At 32.8% G+C, this 16,634-nt stretch overlaps 2 protein-coding genes across 3 annotated transcripts; both read left to right on the top strand.

The window, feature by feature from the left end:
- Nucleotides 1-550: 550 nt before the first annotated feature.
- On the top strand, nt 551-5,852 carry zgc:194948 (uncharacterized protein LOC796981 homolog). Of its 2 annotated transcripts, XM_056458562.1 has the most exons (6): nt 551-695; nt 786-935; nt 1,023-1,107; nt 4,759-4,817; nt 4,907-5,053; nt 5,448-5,852. In XM_056458562.1, the coding sequence occupies exons 1-5, from the start codon at nt 644-646 to the stop codon at nt 5,041-5,043; spliced, it is 483 nt and encodes a 160-aa protein (XP_056314537.1). In that variant the 5' UTR covers nt 551-643; the 3' UTR covers nt 5,044-5,053; nt 5,448-5,852. The 2 variants fall into 2 exon arrangements, with proteins under 2 accessions (XP_056314537.1, XP_056314536.1); XM_056458561.1 differs by lacking the exon at nt 5,448-5,852 and having other exon boundaries at nt 553-695; nt 4,907-5,236.
- A 3,107-nt stretch (nt 5,853-8,959) lies between these two features.
- foxr1 (forkhead box R1) lies at nt 8,960-16,124 on the top strand. Its single transcript, XM_056458563.1, has 6 exons — nt 8,960-9,083; nt 9,160-9,264; nt 10,034-10,242; nt 13,974-14,242; nt 15,741-15,973; nt 16,055-16,124. The coding sequence occupies exons 1-6, from the start codon at nt 8,963-8,965 to the stop codon at nt 16,081-16,083; spliced, it is 966 nt and encodes a 321-aa protein (XP_056314538.1). The 5' UTR covers nt 8,960-8,962; the 3' UTR covers nt 16,084-16,124.
- Nucleotides 16,125-16,634: the final 510 nt, after the last annotated feature.

Below are 16,634 nucleotides of genomic sequence, written 5' to 3'. Positions count from 1 at the left end.
CACATTTAATACTTATATCAGTAAACAACCTACTGAGTGATTGTAGATTGTAAACTAGCATAATGTGTTTCAAAATGAGAACCGGAAATGGGAACAAACACATAATATAAATGAGAAAGAATAAAAAAGCAGCAGAAAAGTACAATAATTGAAAAGTTTTACAAATTTACATCCTGTCCAAGGTTATTTACATCTTGTTTTCAAAGAAAGTTAACAATAAAACATATTTTATACATAATTAGAGGAGTTTCTTTGTCTTTACTGATTTCAGTAAAAAAATAAATAGCACATTTGTGTTTCACAAGCATGCAAAAGGAAAGAAGGAATATCAAATGGGTTTGGAAAGCATGAATGTTAGCCAAGCTTTAGTCATTGTTCCTCACCTACTCTTAATATAATAGGGTTTACCCTGTCAGTTAGAGCACACATTCCTGATTGAAGACCTCCCAAAGGTGTATCACAGGGAAGGGCTGTTATTTTATAAGCGCCTAGATAAACCTGTTATTTGTGCCCAGTGATTGGCTCAATCATTCTGTTCATTCCTGCTTGTCTGGTTTTAGCTTTACTGTTATTTTATAATTTCCCATGCAACAGTTACATCCAGAACACTCGTCGTTCATACAACAGAATTCTAAAGGACAAAATGCTGGCCGTGCTTTTCATCCTGGGGGTGTTGTGTCCCCTAAACTTTGCAGGTAAAACAGAATATTTTTCTGTACATCACAAATTTGTGCAGTAATAATTATTTATATAAATGTTTTTTTATTATTCATTTGCTTTTTCAGAGATACCAATCAGTTTGCTGAATCCCAACACCGATGGGGTGCTGGCGAGTACATTTCCAAACTCTTTTCTACTCCAAATGCCTGACTGCTCGGTTTATGGGAACCAAAGTGTTTCATTGCTGTACACAGAAGTGCCCGCCAATCTAAACAGTATGCATCACTTTTATCTTGATTGTGTTTTTTTAATATATATGTTATGTAGCCTCATGATAGCATCATGATTTGTGTGTTTTGCAGATACAGTGAATTTCACAGTTCAACCTTGTCCTGTTAGTCAGTTGTGGTACCTTCTGGGAAACCTCAAAAATGGAACAACATACAGGTAAGAATATGTTTGTGTGTGTATGTGTGTGTGTGTGTGGGGGGGGGGGGGGGGGGGGGGGGGGGGTAAGCAGGGATGGGCAAAAATACATTGAAATGTATTATAAAATAAAATACCAAATACCTCCTTTTTAGGTACAAGCTACTAAATACAGTAGCCACAAATGTATCAAAATAAAGTATTTTTCTCAAATTTTGTATTTTAAAAATACTATAAAATACTTTTACAAGTATGAACCTTTTTTGCAAACCTTCCATGAATAGGCCTATTCTATCAATCCCTTGTTACTGTTAAACATGAAGTGAACTATATTTGATAGTAACAGCTTTCCTCTGAGCAAGTTTGAGCAAGACCTCTACTCTTACTGTACATAAGTAGCTAGATATCTGCACTTTTTTGTTGTTGTTTTTATTCATTTAGTGATATTGTTATTGTTAGTGTTATTTTTTGATAAAACAAGAATCATACAGGAAGCCCTGTTCAATGCAGATAATAAGTTAGAAAATAGTATTATATCTGTTGATTATGTTTCCACCCATTGTGTGGCCAATACAATTGATATAATCTCGATACAATGATTATTCAACCTCTTAAAATTCGTATATTTTAAAAAGGGTGATATATAAAGATTATTTAATTTTTTTTTCACAGAATATTTCTCAAATCTAGTTTTATGGAACTCTTCAGTAGGCCTACTCAATGCAATACATGATTTCTGAAAACTAAAAACTCCAGTTTTAGTAATTTCCATATAATTTCTTCAGTGCGCAACATAAAACATGATATCTCAAAAGAGAAAAAATTGAGTTATTTTTAAATAAACTCTTCATATATATCCTGCTGATATAACCTGCTCCGTATAACCGGAGTCTGGTGTTTGTGACTAGTCTGTATAGACAGAATTGCTGTATTAGTAAAAAATAGTGTTTCATATAGAAAATTTTAAGGGATGTAAACAAAAACAATGGTCCCAACGTATATCCTGTTATACATTTTTTATTTCTATAGCTTCCAAGAATCCAAAATGAGCCACATATTGATAAATAATGTTATGATAGCTTTTTTAACATTAAGTTGCTAACCTGTTACAGTTATCAAATAGTTTGATAACAGGCAGCAAATGTTCATGGGCCAATGAAATGACGACATTGCATAGTCTATACAGACCCAGTTTGACATCTTTAGGCAGACAGATTTCCTCTTCATTAACTAAACTAATGGCAATTTAAACAGTTGTGAATTAATGTAGGTATTGCCACGCTTTAATTTCCTTCCATACTCCAAGCATTATCCACCTTCTTCAATACAAATCAATTTTCTGTTCTGATCTCAATCAGAGGCTGCATTTTTATGATATCATCATGTAGATTTTTGTACTTTGCAGTATTTTCAAAATACAACAATACAAGACACTAAAGTATTTCGATACAAAATATAAACCCATTTTCATCAAATATAAATGACATACTATTTTATATTTGAAATACCTATTTCAAATGCGTACATCATAAATACTGCCAATCTGCCAAAGATACAAGTATTTCAAATACGTAATTTGTATTTGATAGAGTTTATGAAAATGGGTTAATATTTTGTGTCAAAATTACTTCAGTGTCTTATGTTTTTGTATTTTTAAAAATACTGTAAAATACTTTGTAAGAAGTCTACATGATGACATCATAAAAATGCGACCTCTGATTGGTGCTTTCTCAGTTTATTTGCCTAGGTTAGAGATCCAAAAAAGAAAATTAATTAATATTGAAGAAGGTGGTCAATTCTTGGAGTATGGATGGAAATTGCAACACATATAAAGAAAATAACAGACAAATGGCAGGGGTAGGTCTGGCAGCAAGTCCACAATCATTGAAAATAGTATACTGCACAATGCTAAGACTAGTAATATATAATGGCAGTGTAGTGTACAACGCATCCGCATCTTTGGTTAAGAAATTAGATGAAATAAAATATCAGTCCAAAAACAGGATGAGGAGCCTTCAGCACATAATCATTCTCAGTCTCAGTGCTGCAACTGGAAATGCAGAGGAAGTTCAGAAATAAAATTAAAAAAACAGCTGAAGATGGTGTACTTGTGTTCACTAAGAGGATAAACAGAGACTCTTTCAGTTAAAGAACTTAAAACCTCTTGGGAGAATGAGAAAACTGCACAAATAATAGTGGTTTTAAATGAATTGCTGATGTAGATGCCAAGAAAATAAGACATTTACTACATTAACTGGACTAACACGGTTTCAATTTACTAGAACTTCTATCTTAAGCTGCTTTGACACTATCTAAATTGTAAAAGTGCTATAGAAATACAAATTAAAGATGAATTAAAGTAAGTACAATGGTGATTCCTACAAGGTAGTCAGTTTAAGGGTGAGAGGATTGATTGAATAGGCCTATTGATGGAAGGTTTGCGAAGAAATGTAATGCTTCCTTGTAAAAGTATTTTGTAGTATTTTCAAAATACAGTATTTTATTTTGATACTTGTTGTGGCTGCTGTATTTTATAGTTTATTTTGATGCATGTAAAACTGAGGTATTTGGTAACCTTTTTTAAAAAAGCATCTCAATCTATTTTTGCCCATCCCTGAATATAAGTACACATTTTAAATTACAGGTACCTGCCAGCTTAAATTCTCAAATTTGGACTTTGACAATTCTCAGAATTCTCAAGTTTCTTACAATTCAGAGCAAAAAGAGTATGAATTAACTGTAACATATGAGCTCATGATTCAGAGAAAAGGCAGAATTTGGGAGAGAACATGCAAATTTGTTTTAAAAAGTATCATTTGTGTGAAAAATCATAATTGTGAATTTATTCTGACACTATATACTGAAATATAATGAGAATTGTGAGTCAGACTTGCAAGACAATCTTTCAGAGACATTGTGAGATATAAATTCACAGTAGCTAGATCAGGGGTGGCCAAACTCGGTCGTGGAGGGCCGGTGTCCTGCATAGTTTAACTCCAAATTCCTTCAACAAACTTGCCTGGAAGTTTTAGTTTATAAAACTTGGAATTATTAGAAATAGTCAGAACTGCAACTATTTTTCACAATTGTGTATACATTTTGATTTCACTCAAAATTTTATTTGAATTTTATCTTTGTTTTTAGAAAATGATGTGGGCTTTCATAAACCTGGCAGCAAATGTATTTGTTGCAATTTTGATTCTCTGTGTTACAAAAATAATATGACCAACTCTATAGATAGTCCGATATAAATTTACATTATGATGAAAAAGTCAGAACTGTGAGTGTATAGCCGTTTTTAAAAAAATTTCCCACAATTTGAGAGCATAAAAAACAGACAGAGACTAGCTTCTAATGAGGTTTAATAGCAATGGTCTCAAACTCAATTCCTGGAGGGCCGCAACTCTGCAGTTTAGTTTACCTGCTTAATAGTTTCTAGTTGAACACCTTAATTAGTTGGATCAGCTGTGTTTGATTAGGGTAGGAGCAAAACTGTGCAGATCTGCAGCCCTCCAGGAGTCGAGTTTGAGACCTATGTTTTACAGGGATTCACTATTTTAAAAACCATTTGTATGAAAACCCATAGCCATGGGAGTTATATCTGTGCGACTCATTATATCAGAGCAGTTATTTAAAGATTAATCAACAAACTCAAATGTCTTTCTCCTTCAGCATGTCGTATATAATTGGAAATGACACAAGCTCAGTTTTGACTGATACGACCACCAATGGTAAGAGCCTTGCATTAATAAAAATAATTTTGAATAAGTGTCTTGTAATATAGGCCTGTGATTGTGATTTAATTACTCTTTTTCTCCAGTCAATGATTTCCAGCAGATTGACACTGGTCTTCGGGCACGCAGTGGCGCAATGGTGGTGATCACTGTCATTCTGTCTCTGGCTATGGTGTTTCTCCTGGTTGGCATTATTCTCATCTTCTTCTTCTTCTCCAGCTGAGCAGAACATGGTCAATATTTTATGAAAACTATTTCATTTTTAAAATAATACACATGTATTACAAACAAACTGAGATCTCAGAGAGAGGACATGACATGAAATGCTTATTTATCAATGATTTTCTTTTTAAAAAATCTACAGAATTTTGATGCTGCAACACTTTTTAAATAAATCAAAGTTGCTTTAAAACAGATTTCATGACTTGTTTTTTTTTTTTTTTTACACATAAATTAATTTCTCTACCACAACTGGAAAAGGAAATGAAACTGAACATAAGCGTTTACCCAAAGCAACCATGGTTTTACTACACATAAAAATATGGCTATTGTAGTTAAATCATGGTAAATATAATCCAAACTTATAAAATGAGTCATTTTTACAAGTCATTACCATCATTTTCACAGGTCACGAAAAACATTGGGGCGTCATGGTGGCGCAGTGGGTAGCATGATCACCTCACAGCAAGAAGGTCAATGGTTCGAGCCCCAGCTGGGTCAGTTGGCATTTCTGTTTGGAGTTTGCACGTTCTCCCTGTGTTCACATGGATTTCCTCCGGGTGATCCGGTTTCCCCCACAGTCTAAAGACATGCGCTATAGGTGAATTGAATAAGCTTAATTGGCCGATGTGTATGTGTGTACTGTGAATACAAGAGTGTATGGGTGTTTCCTAGTGTTGTGTTGCGTCTGAAAGGGCATCCGCTGTGTAAAACATATGCTAGATGAGTTGGTGGTTTATTGCGCTGTGGCGACCCCTGATTAATAAATTGACTAAGCTGAAAAGAAAATGAATAAACAAAAAACTATTCACCTGCTAACTGGAATTATAGCATTTGTGTAAAACAGAGGGTATCAAACCCGGGCGTAAGAACCTGCATTGAGAAACACTGGTGTAAAACAAAAAGATGCAAATAGTGAGGAAAATACAAAGTAAATTTCCAGCACATTCAGTCAGAAGTCATGCAGCGAAAAGGGATACAGTTTTAAATAGAGAGTTTATTACTTTGATTTCATGTAGCATGGCTCCAAATCTTTTATGAACCCATACAGAGAAGCTTTTACTCTTTCTGCAAAAATATATAGTAACAATGAAAAAAAACATGTGTTCATTGTTCACATTAAACTTTGGCTTTCAGAGGCAGCACTCCAAGGCAGGAAGGCATCAAGACACAACAGAATTCAAATTCTGCACTATTTAAATCACTGAAGGTTCTTTCTTATGATCAAATTTAGAAGTTAGCATACAGTAGATGTGTCCTTCACTGCCTTCAATAACTCACAATCCTGTGCATTCCTTTTCTGACAGTTGACAAAAAAAAAAAACACTTAATAAGAAGTTGTAATTAGTATTGTAGTAAGAAAATATTCCTTTAGTTATCACCAAAAGTCTCCATAGTTGAAAAGATTAAATCGTTATGTTACACTGAAAAAAGGTTTGCATGCAAAACTGTTGGAAACTATTTATTTGTGTTAAAGTTAAACAAACAAATTAAATTTAATAATGTTTAACTTCATTTGCTTGTTTATATTCAGCCCAAATAAATTGTTTACAACTCCTTAACGTAAAAAAATTGAGTAAATCCGAGGAATCATCTTTCATTTTTTTCAGTGTAGTTAGTTTGTTTGTTTACACTTTATTGTCTTGGACACTAGGCCCACATTTGCAAACACTGAACAAAAACAGACAACATAAATCAACACAAACATTCAATCATCAACACAAATATTACATATTTAAAAGTCTAATTGACAGATAATATTAGAACTGATTGCTCATAGAAAGATTCTAAGGATCAATGTTCCCTTTTCCCTATATTCTCGTGGCTGTCTTCAGCAAACGTTCAAGCTTGGCTTAGGATTGAACTGTTTCCAATCCAGCGGTAAATCCAATGCATATTATGCTTTCAATCACAGCTTTATAAAATAAAGTCAGAACTTTTGCTGTACCTTAAAAGTTTATGCTGCCTCAGAAGTCTGTTTGAAATCAGTTTTAGGTGCCTTCATGCACTAGGCTGCCTGCAAAGTCACTGCCTAATAGCGAGACAACAAGTAAAGCTGCCTAAGATTTTGAAAACCACCATTGTTTTCTAAAGAGAGTGATATAGGCAATAATAGATACAAGAGTAATATGGGAATCTGCGTCATGGTGAGTTTTAGCCATGTTTTCTGACACACTCAGGAGTAAACCAATGCAAATCACCGCAGGTAAAAACACCTGACTGTTTTAGTAGGTCTATTAGTTTTTGAAAAACATCTTACAAACACTTGTATCTAAATAAATGTATAAACTAAACAATGATAAAGTAGTCGCTGGCGCTGTGAACCAACCCCCTCCCCACTTGACCATCTGCTCTTTATAAGGAGAAAATATCACCACATTTATATACAGGTCATATTGGCTGGATATTTTAAATAAAGACAAACTCAGTGTCAGTAGTGGGTAGCCTTGTTGTCACAACTAGTGAACGTTAATTGAACAAAACAGCATTTTGTAAAATGTCTGACACCCCTAATTAACCTTTGGTCCCCCTGAAGAACATCAAAACAACATGTGTGGGGAACAACTCTTTAAAGAGTGGGAAATAGCTCACAGTGATCTGTATCTTAAATAATAACATTAACAATAAATAAAAAAAAAAAATTATATTATTATATAATTTAATAATATTATATAAGTATTATACCATTGTGAATGTATAATCAGACCCAGCAGCCTCTTTATGCAGGAAAATACTCAGTCGGTAGTCTGAATCTAGAATCAGAACACCAGCAGATCTACAGATAGATGCCGTAACAGGCCCTTAGCCAGTGGGGGTTCGGATGGTTCGAAAGACCCACCCCTCACTGACAAAGGTCTAGAATTTATCCCATACACAAGCTCATTTGTCAAATTTTGAATGCCATGCCATAATAAATTGTGAAAATAACAATAGGCTAGTTTTTTATTTAAAACTTAAGAGCTTAACAGCATTCTTTTTCCTAATGATATATGATGTAATAAATTTGTATTTGAAAAATAAGTTTTATTCTCATAGTTTTTTCTTCTAAATCTTTAGGAAATGTTTTTGGTACATCAAAAAGTGTGGTTGATGACCATCCGGCAAGCTAAAACTTTTTTCAAGCAAAAAAGTGCTTAAAAAGTATTTAAACCTCAGAATTAAATAGAAAATGAGGCAAAACTGTAAAAAGGTACATATTTTAGGAAAAAAGAACCACCCCTTTCACCAGGCTGGCTAGGGGCCTGCATAAGTGTTTGAAAGTCACTTGTCTTGAAAAAAATTGATGTTTTTAATCTACATACAGCCTAAACCTACTAAAAGCCTAAATCTACTTTAAAATGCACCTGGAACATACTTGAAAAGTCCTTCAATTTGACTTTGGAAAAGGTGAAATAGCCCATCAGAGGGTACATAGCCTATATAGGTCAAAATCTGCACATTATCCCATAAAAACAAGTTTGATAACCAATGCGATGTAATTTAATTAAATATGTGAATTTGGCTCAATGACGCGTACATATTTATTTACAGAAACTACTGAAAATAAGTGAACCACTTATAGTCAATATAGCCTAATTCGCACCCTGTTGAATCCTATATAAAGTCAGTGTCAGCGCGTATAGTCACAACTAGTGAAAGTTTATCCTACTAAACAGCATTTTGTAAACTATGTTCATATAACTTCATTCTTAAATATAAAACTAGGCTACACTGAGAAGTTTTTGAGTCGATGTGATCAACGAAACTCGTCGAACACTATGTTGAATTCTAATAATGAAGCTTAATGATTACCACCTGTGGAAATTAATCACATCACCGCATATCTTTCTTGATACTATACAACAATATGTCCCTGGATAAAAGAGATAATAAACTTTGCTATCGAACGATTTGCTGGATGGTTTTTTTTCATAGTCGATAAAATGTTTTTACAACTTCAATCTAAAAGTAAGTTTCTCGAACTTCATTTAACCAGCTGCTTACACGACTGGGACATGAATGAGGAAATAAAGCTGACGACGACGACCGATCAATTTTACCACGGTAAATTAACCCATTGAGTGATTCCGTCAGAAGTGTTGGTTTTCCAGTTGTCTGAATAAAGTGTGTGGCTCGTCAGATGAGAAGAGGACTGACCAGTATTTGGCGCAGTGGCATTACGCCAGAATCTCCAGAAGATCCTCTTTACCAACCGCGCACAGAAGTCTCGGGCTCCCGCACAAAGGTGTGTGTCTGTCTCACAAAATCACTGCATAGCCCACTCCTGCAGTTTATCATACACACAAATCACCCAAGGCGATCTCCTCATGTCAGAATGAATATATATATATATATATATATATATATATATATATATATATATATATATATATATATATATATATATATATATATTATATATATCTTTTTTTATCTAGTTCTATTCTAAAATGTATATAATGAGTGTTAATTTTGTTTATTTTCTATTTGAGTTATTTATATATCTTAGATTTTGGTTATTTAGTTCGAAATGGGCTATATACAAATATTTAGATTTTATTCTTGCATTGTATTCTAGATATTACTTTTTTATTTACTTATTTTAATATGTATAATATATAATTATTTGGTTTTAAACTATTATTTAACTAGTGCATATATATATATATATATATATATATATATATATATATATATATATATATATATATATATATATATATATATATATATATATATATATATATATATATTCATGTTCTATTTATGCATTTTTTTTTGTCTTTTATTTTTATCATTTATATCTATATTTTGATTAGCTATAAAATATATGTATAAAACTATTTTAGGCCTTTAAGAATTACAAATTGTTCTGTAAAATCATACTGGATTCTCTAAGAAGGAATAGGGGAATGTTTCGCACATTTTCCAGTTTTTGTTTAATCCATAGGAATAATCATCTTGTTACTGTGCACTTCAACATTATTGTTTCTTGTTGTTATTGTCTTTTAAAGATCCTGTAATCCAGCCTAACCTATGGTTGATGGTGAATCCTAGTTTAGCTTGCCCCATAAAATACCCTAGTAACCTCCCCAAAGTGCCAACCCCACCGAAACCAGCAGCGCCAAGAAGCAGCACACCTGTTCTTGAACAGCCGCTGCTGCCTGACGAGACCTGTCTGAATGAGTCTGTGCTGGACACCTCCCTCTCCAGCGAATACCAGGTGTGTTTTTATATGCACAAGCACACCCACTCAATAAAATCAGCTTATTGAAATAACCATGTAGTTGAAATCAAAATGATTCGCCCTCCTGTGAATTTGTATATTTCCCAGATTATGTTAAACAGAGCAAGAAATTAAAAACAGTATTTTCAATAATATTTTTTCCTCTGGAGAAAGTCTTAATTGTTTTATTTCAGCCAGAATAAAAGTAGTTTTTAGTGTTTTTAAAACCATTTTAAGGTCAATATTATTAGCCCCTTAAGCATTTTTTTTTGATCGTCTACAGAACAAACAATCATTATACAATAACTTGCTGAGTTAACCTACACTAAAAAAATTGACCTTAAATTCACAGTAAATTATTTTGCTAATAAGTGCATTACTTTCACAGTAAAATACTGTATGTAAATTCACATCAAATTACTGTGAGGTAGTAAACAGTAATTTACTGTGATGTGAAATATAGTGTATACCATATAGTGTAACTTCACAGTAGACAGTAACGTCCATTACTGTGATTTTACAGTATTATCTTGTAGAATTAACTATATTTTACTGTGAAGCAGGCTTTCCTCGGCTAGTCATTCTGACATTTACCCTGACTTTGAAATCATACTGGGTGTTTAACAGTGTTTGGTTTTATGAATCAATTACTTTTGTTCCAGTTTCTTACATTTTTGGCTAAGCACAAAGTTAAGTTCATTAAAATTATTTCATATTTTCATGTTAACCTATAAAATTAAATAAAGGTGCAGTGCACTCAAAAATGAAAATGTACTATGACATTAATGTCGTTTCCATACAGGATGATTTTCTTTCAAGTTATTTTTGAAGAGGGAACCAAATTGTTTTTGGCACTGCAGTAACGTTCTGTTATTTCTAAATATCAAGAAAGTGCCAATACTAGTATAAAAGTTCATTTGTATTAATGTCTATGTTGAATGAAATAAAAAAGAATTTGAATTCCTATAACTAACATGCAAAAGATATAAAAGATATAGTCATTTTTATAGTTTATACTGTATTTTTGCTGTAATCATGCTAATTGGATTAATTTCACAATAAAATTCTGAATACAACCTGTTACTGTGAATTTTTAAAGTTAAATCCTGTAAAGTGATACTATTGTAATTTACTGTGAAAAATTACAGTAATGTTGTGAAAATCTGGATTATTTTTTTACAGTGTAATGAACCTAGTTAAGGTTTTAAATTGCGCATTCAGCTGAATACTAGTATCTTGAAAACTATTGAGAAAAATATGCCATCATGGCAAAGATAAAATAAATCAGTTATTAGAAATGAGTTACTAAAACTATTATGTTTAGAAATGTGCTGAAAAAAAAAATCTTATTTCATTAAATAGAAATTCTGGAATAAAATATTCAGGGGGGCTAATAATTCTGACTTGAACTTTATATTTTAAATCATGTCAGCCCTTTTTTTTAATGGCTTGGTGCTGATTTCATAATTAAGGTGTACTTTTTTAAATCTCTTAGTACAAAGCTTTAAACTGATCACACAGCAAGTCAATCATGTAGGCAATAGTCTAGTGATACCCCACTAGTCATTCTTTAGCTGCACATATTTTCATTCCACATAATTGTTTTTTTCTTCAGAACCTAAGATCATTGTGATCTGTATTAAGAGCATTTAGTTTATTCCCAAAACACATTAATATGATCATTTTTCAACTTGGTACTTTTAACAATCTATTAATTCAGTTTCAAACAATACAAGTTACAGATTTCAAATCACCCTCGATGCTGAATAAATGTTAATGTACGATAAAACCGTAAGCACAGCCATCACAACATTACACTTACATTCAGACAAATTGACAAAAGCTTATATTTAATTTAATCACATTTTTTTTTACATCATTCAGAGACTGTAATGTTGTAAATGTAGCTAACTTGCCCAATTCTACATTGTAAAAATATGAGATTAATAAGATAATGACTAATGGTAGATTTTGTTGTTGTTATTTATTCATTTTATTTTTGGTTTAGTCCCTTTATTAATCTGGGGTCCCCACAGTGGAATGAACCGCCAACTTCTCCAGCACATGTTTTTACGCAACAGATGCCCTTACAGCTGCAACCTATCACTGGGAAATATCCATACACACTCATTCACACACATACACTACGGACAATTTAGCTTACCCAATTCACTTTTACCGCATGTCTTTGGACATGTGGGGGAAACCGGAGTACCCGGAGGAAACCCACACGAACATGGTGAGAACATGCAAACTCCACACAGATATGCCAACTGACCCAGCCAAGGCTCGAACCAGTGACCTTCTTGCTGTGAGGCGACAGCACTACCTACTGCGTCACCGCATTGCCTTGTTGTTATTTAGCATAGCTTTTTTAATATTTGTTTTTAGGAGGCTTGTTTACTTTACTTGCCTTTATCTAGTTATTTTGATTTTAGTTAGTTTCTAGATTAAGTATTTTATTTAGTTTTAATTTATTTTAGGGTTTTGAGTTATTTTTTAATCATGTATTATATTCTTTTAAAAATTTATTTAACATTTTATATTCATTTAAATTATATGCTTATTCATTTTACTCATTTAAATTGGTTGTATTTATTTTACAAATTTTATTATTATTATTATTATTATTAGTCCCTTAGTCCCTTTATTCTCTTGCGGTATCCACAGTGGAATTAACGGCCAACTTATCCAGCATATGTTTTACACAGCGGATGCCCTTCCAGCCGCAACCCAACACTGGGAAACATCCACGCACACTCATTCACACTCATACCCTACAGCTAATTTAGTTTATTCAGTTCACCTAAAGCGCATGTTTTTGGACTGTGGGGGAAACCAAAGCACCCAGAGGAAACCCACATGAACACGAGGAGAACATGCAAACTCCACACAGAAATGCCAACTGACCCAGCCGGTTCTCGAACAAGCGACTTTCTTGCTGAGAGGCGATTGTGCTACCCACTGCGCCACCATGACTTGCCTCTATTTAGTTATTTTGATTTTAGTCTCTCTATATATAGATTAATTATTTATTTAGTTTTAGTTTTAGATAGCCAATATTTCAGTGTTTAGAGTTTTGAGTTATTTTTTTATATTATCAATAGCTAAAAAAAAAATTTAAATTTGTATTATATTCTCTTTTTTTATTTCTCTAATTATCATTTATATTCATTTATTTTAGTTTAATATTTTTTTTATTAAATTTTAGTTTTGCTTTATTTATTTTACTCGTATTTAATTTGGTTGTATTTTTTTTACAAATTTTATCTATTATTATTATTATTATTATTATTATTATTATTCATTTTTTTCATTTATTCATTCATTCATTCATACATTTTCCTTTGGCTTAGTCCCTTTATTAATCAGGGGTAACAACAGCAGAATCAACCGCCAACTTATCCAGCATATGTTTTACACAGCAGATGCCCTTCCAGCTGCAACACTACGGACAATTACTGTGAACTACCTTTTTGACCTTCTTGCTGTAAGGTGACAGTGCTAACCACTGAGCCGTCGTGTTGCCTTTATTATTATTATTATTATTATAAAGTGTATATATATTTATTTATTTATGTTTTACAGCTTAATTGTTTTATTTTCAATCCACTTAAAAAAAGTCAAGGTAACTTAATTAGTATGTGTTGGGACAACATGAAGGAATTGTGTAGAACCCATATTTTTTTTCAGTGTAGCTATAATTTATTTGTAATATGTTGCCTCAGCTGACAGATGAAGATGACGCTTCGTCTGTGGATGTGCCAATCTGCCGGAAGGTGAAGGGCACTCGTAAGGGAAGGACCCCTAAGGCAAACACTCGTAGGCTGGGTTTGACTCAGAGCCGGCGTCTCCAGAGAGCCCTGCAGGACAGCATGAGCCTGAAGAGCGGTGTCTGGCCTCGACCTCCTGTCAACTACTGCATCCTCATCGCCATGGCCCTCAGCAGCAGCCGCAGCGGCAGCCTCAACGTCCAGCAGATCTACAACTTCACCAGGTCTCCGAGCGCTCTATACACAGACACACACATATGCTCAATACACAAATACACACATGTACTTATACACAAACACTGAGCTCAGGGGATTCAACAGACATCCACATTAAAAAAATATTTTTTACTTGTTCAAACTACTTAATTAAAATGAGCTGAAACCACACAACTCTTGAGATTTCATTGGGACAACTTAATTTTTTTTATGTTCAATCCACATAAATTTGTTAAAAGTGTTACGTTAACTTAATCGATTTGTGTTGGGACAACATGAATGAATTGTGTGGAATAATAAAGAAAACCTTTTGTTTTTTATATTTAAATAATTTATTATTTTTGTATTTAAATTAAACAATAATCAAAATTAAGTAAAGTTAATTCAATTTATTATTATTTCTAATTTGTAAAATACGTTTATTTATTTATTTTATTTATATATTTATTTATTTATTTATTTATTCATTCGTTTGTTTGTTATTTAAGTGTTTTAATTTGTCTCCTAATTTCATAAGATAAAAAATCATTACAAATAAAAATATAGATTTTTTTTTAAATTTCAATCTTTATAAATATTGAAATTTGTTAATTATTTATAAAACTTCTACATTTATATTCTATTTTATTCATGTTCTGTTTTATATTTATGTTAATATATTTCATTTAATAAAATACTTTTAATGAAGAAAGTAGTTACATTAATATTTTCTTTGTTTCATTTTAAGTCCGTTTGAGTGAAATACAAAAATTCAGTAGATTTAAAACAAAAACAATTAAAAGGACAAACAAATACAAAAAAATACAAAGTATTATTATTATTATTATTATTATTATTATTAAATGATTATTTACATTTATTTGTAGGCTAGTTAATGAATCATTTGGTTTTATTTTAAATATTACTTAAATAGGAAATGTATTTCTATACTAATATATTTCAACAGAAAAATAAATCTATAAGAAATGCATTCATTTTCCTTCGGCTCAGTCCCTTTATTCATCAGGGGATGCCACAGCGGAATGAACCGCCAACTTATAAAGCTGTAACCCAGTACTGGGAAACATTCATACACACACATACACGAAGGCCAATGTAGCTTATCCAATTCACCTGTACTGCATGTTTTTGGACTTGTGGGGGAAACTGGAGCACCCGGAAGAAACCCACGCCAACATGGGGAGAACATGCAAACTCCACACAGAAATGCCAACTGACCCAGCCGGAGCTCAAACCAGCGACCTTCTTGCTGTGAGTGCTAACCACTGAGCCACCGTTTCACCATGTAAAAATTTAATTAACATGAATTAAACTATTAATACAGATCAAATATAAAAGTTGTACAAGTTGTGGGTGTGCATAAATAGTTTGAATCATCATTTATTTCTATTTTATTTTTGTTATTTTTAATACAGTGTAAAAACACAAATAATTGTTATAAAAAATCTAATTTCACCAGTTCATTCCCTGCCTCTGACCATTTCCTATTCTGCTCTATCTTTCTAGAGAGCACTTCCCCTTTTTCCTGACCGCTCCAGACGGGTGGAAGAACACGATCCGCCATAACCTGTGCTTCAGCAACAGCTTCAAGAAGACGCCGCAGCAAGTCTCTGGAGATGGAAAGAGGAAGTCCTGTCTGTGGCACCTGACGCTGGACGGCCGGCAGAGACTGAGAGACGAGATCCACACTCTGACCGAGGACTCCTTTAGGTTGCTCAGGAGGAGCATGAACTACCCTGGTCAGTCTTTAACAAACACACACACACACACCCTGCTGATGCTGAACAAATTTCACTTGACACACACTCTCTGTCTCACAGATATGATTCCAGCCTTGTTAGAGCTGTGATCCACCATTCACATCATCAGCCTGGAGAACTGAAACCTGCCAACGTTTTTTTTCTCTTCAAAAGCTTGTGAATGTTTACATCTTTTCCTCTATTATTATTATTATTATTATTATTATTATTATTATTATTATGTACTTTTCTTTTTGTGTCTGTTTTCATTTCTTCAGTGGCTCGAGTGCCTTATAAAATAAATATATAAATGCATCAACATGTTATTGTAGTTTGTGTTTTGTTAATGTAGCCAAAAAGGAGTGGTCTGTGTGCATATGTATATGTGTGTTCTTAGCATTTAGTGTCTTTAACTTTATACCTGTCATTTCTGTCACTTTTGATCCGTTATTGCTGATAATTATAATAACAATCATTTTTCCAGAGCATCAAGCCTGTTACAATGAATTCCGAAAGATCATGTGACACTGAAAGAGTAATCGAAATGATGCTGAAAATTCTTCATTGCCTAAATGAGGAAAAATTACATTTTTAAATATATTAAATAATTTTTCAATTCCTCGTGTGTGGGTGTGTGTGTGTGCAATACAGATGGGCTGTT

Source organism: Danio aesculapii, chromosome 5, assembly GCF_903798145.1.
Source record: "Danio aesculapii chromosome 5, fDanAes4.1, whole genome shotgun sequence".
Classification (NCBI taxonomy): Eukaryota; Metazoa; Chordata; class Actinopteri; order Cypriniformes; family Danionidae; genus Danio; species Danio aesculapii.
Note: the sequence above shows the minus strand (reverse complement) of the source record. Positions and strands in the feature narration are given on the sequence as shown.

Excerpts from the sequence above, each read along its gene's own strand:
- zgc:194948 (XM_056458562.1), top strand. The coding sequence starts at position 644 with ATGCTGGCCGTGCTTTTCATCCTGGGGGTGTTGTGTCCCCTAAACTTT. Across the intron at positions 1,108-4,758 it reads AAAAATGGAACAACATACAG|CATGTCGTATATAATTGGAA; the intron begins GTAAGAATATGT and ends TTTCTCCTTCAG. Across the intron at positions 4,818-4,906 it reads GACTGATACGACCACCAATG|TCAATGATTTCCAGCAGATT; the intron begins GTAAGAGCCTTG and ends CTTTTTCTCCAG.
- foxr1 (XM_056458563.1), top strand. The coding sequence starts at position 8,963 with ATGTTTTTACAACTTCAATCTAAAAGTAAGTTTCTCGAACTTCATTTA. Across the intron at positions 9,084-9,159 it reads GACCGATCAATTTTACCACG|ATGAGAAGAGGACTGACCAG; the intron begins GTAAATTAACCC and ends GTGGCTCGTCAG. Across the intron at positions 14,243-15,740 it reads CAGATCTACAACTTCACCAG|AGAGCACTTCCCCTTTTTCC; the intron begins GTCTCCGAGCGC and ends CTATCTTTCTAG.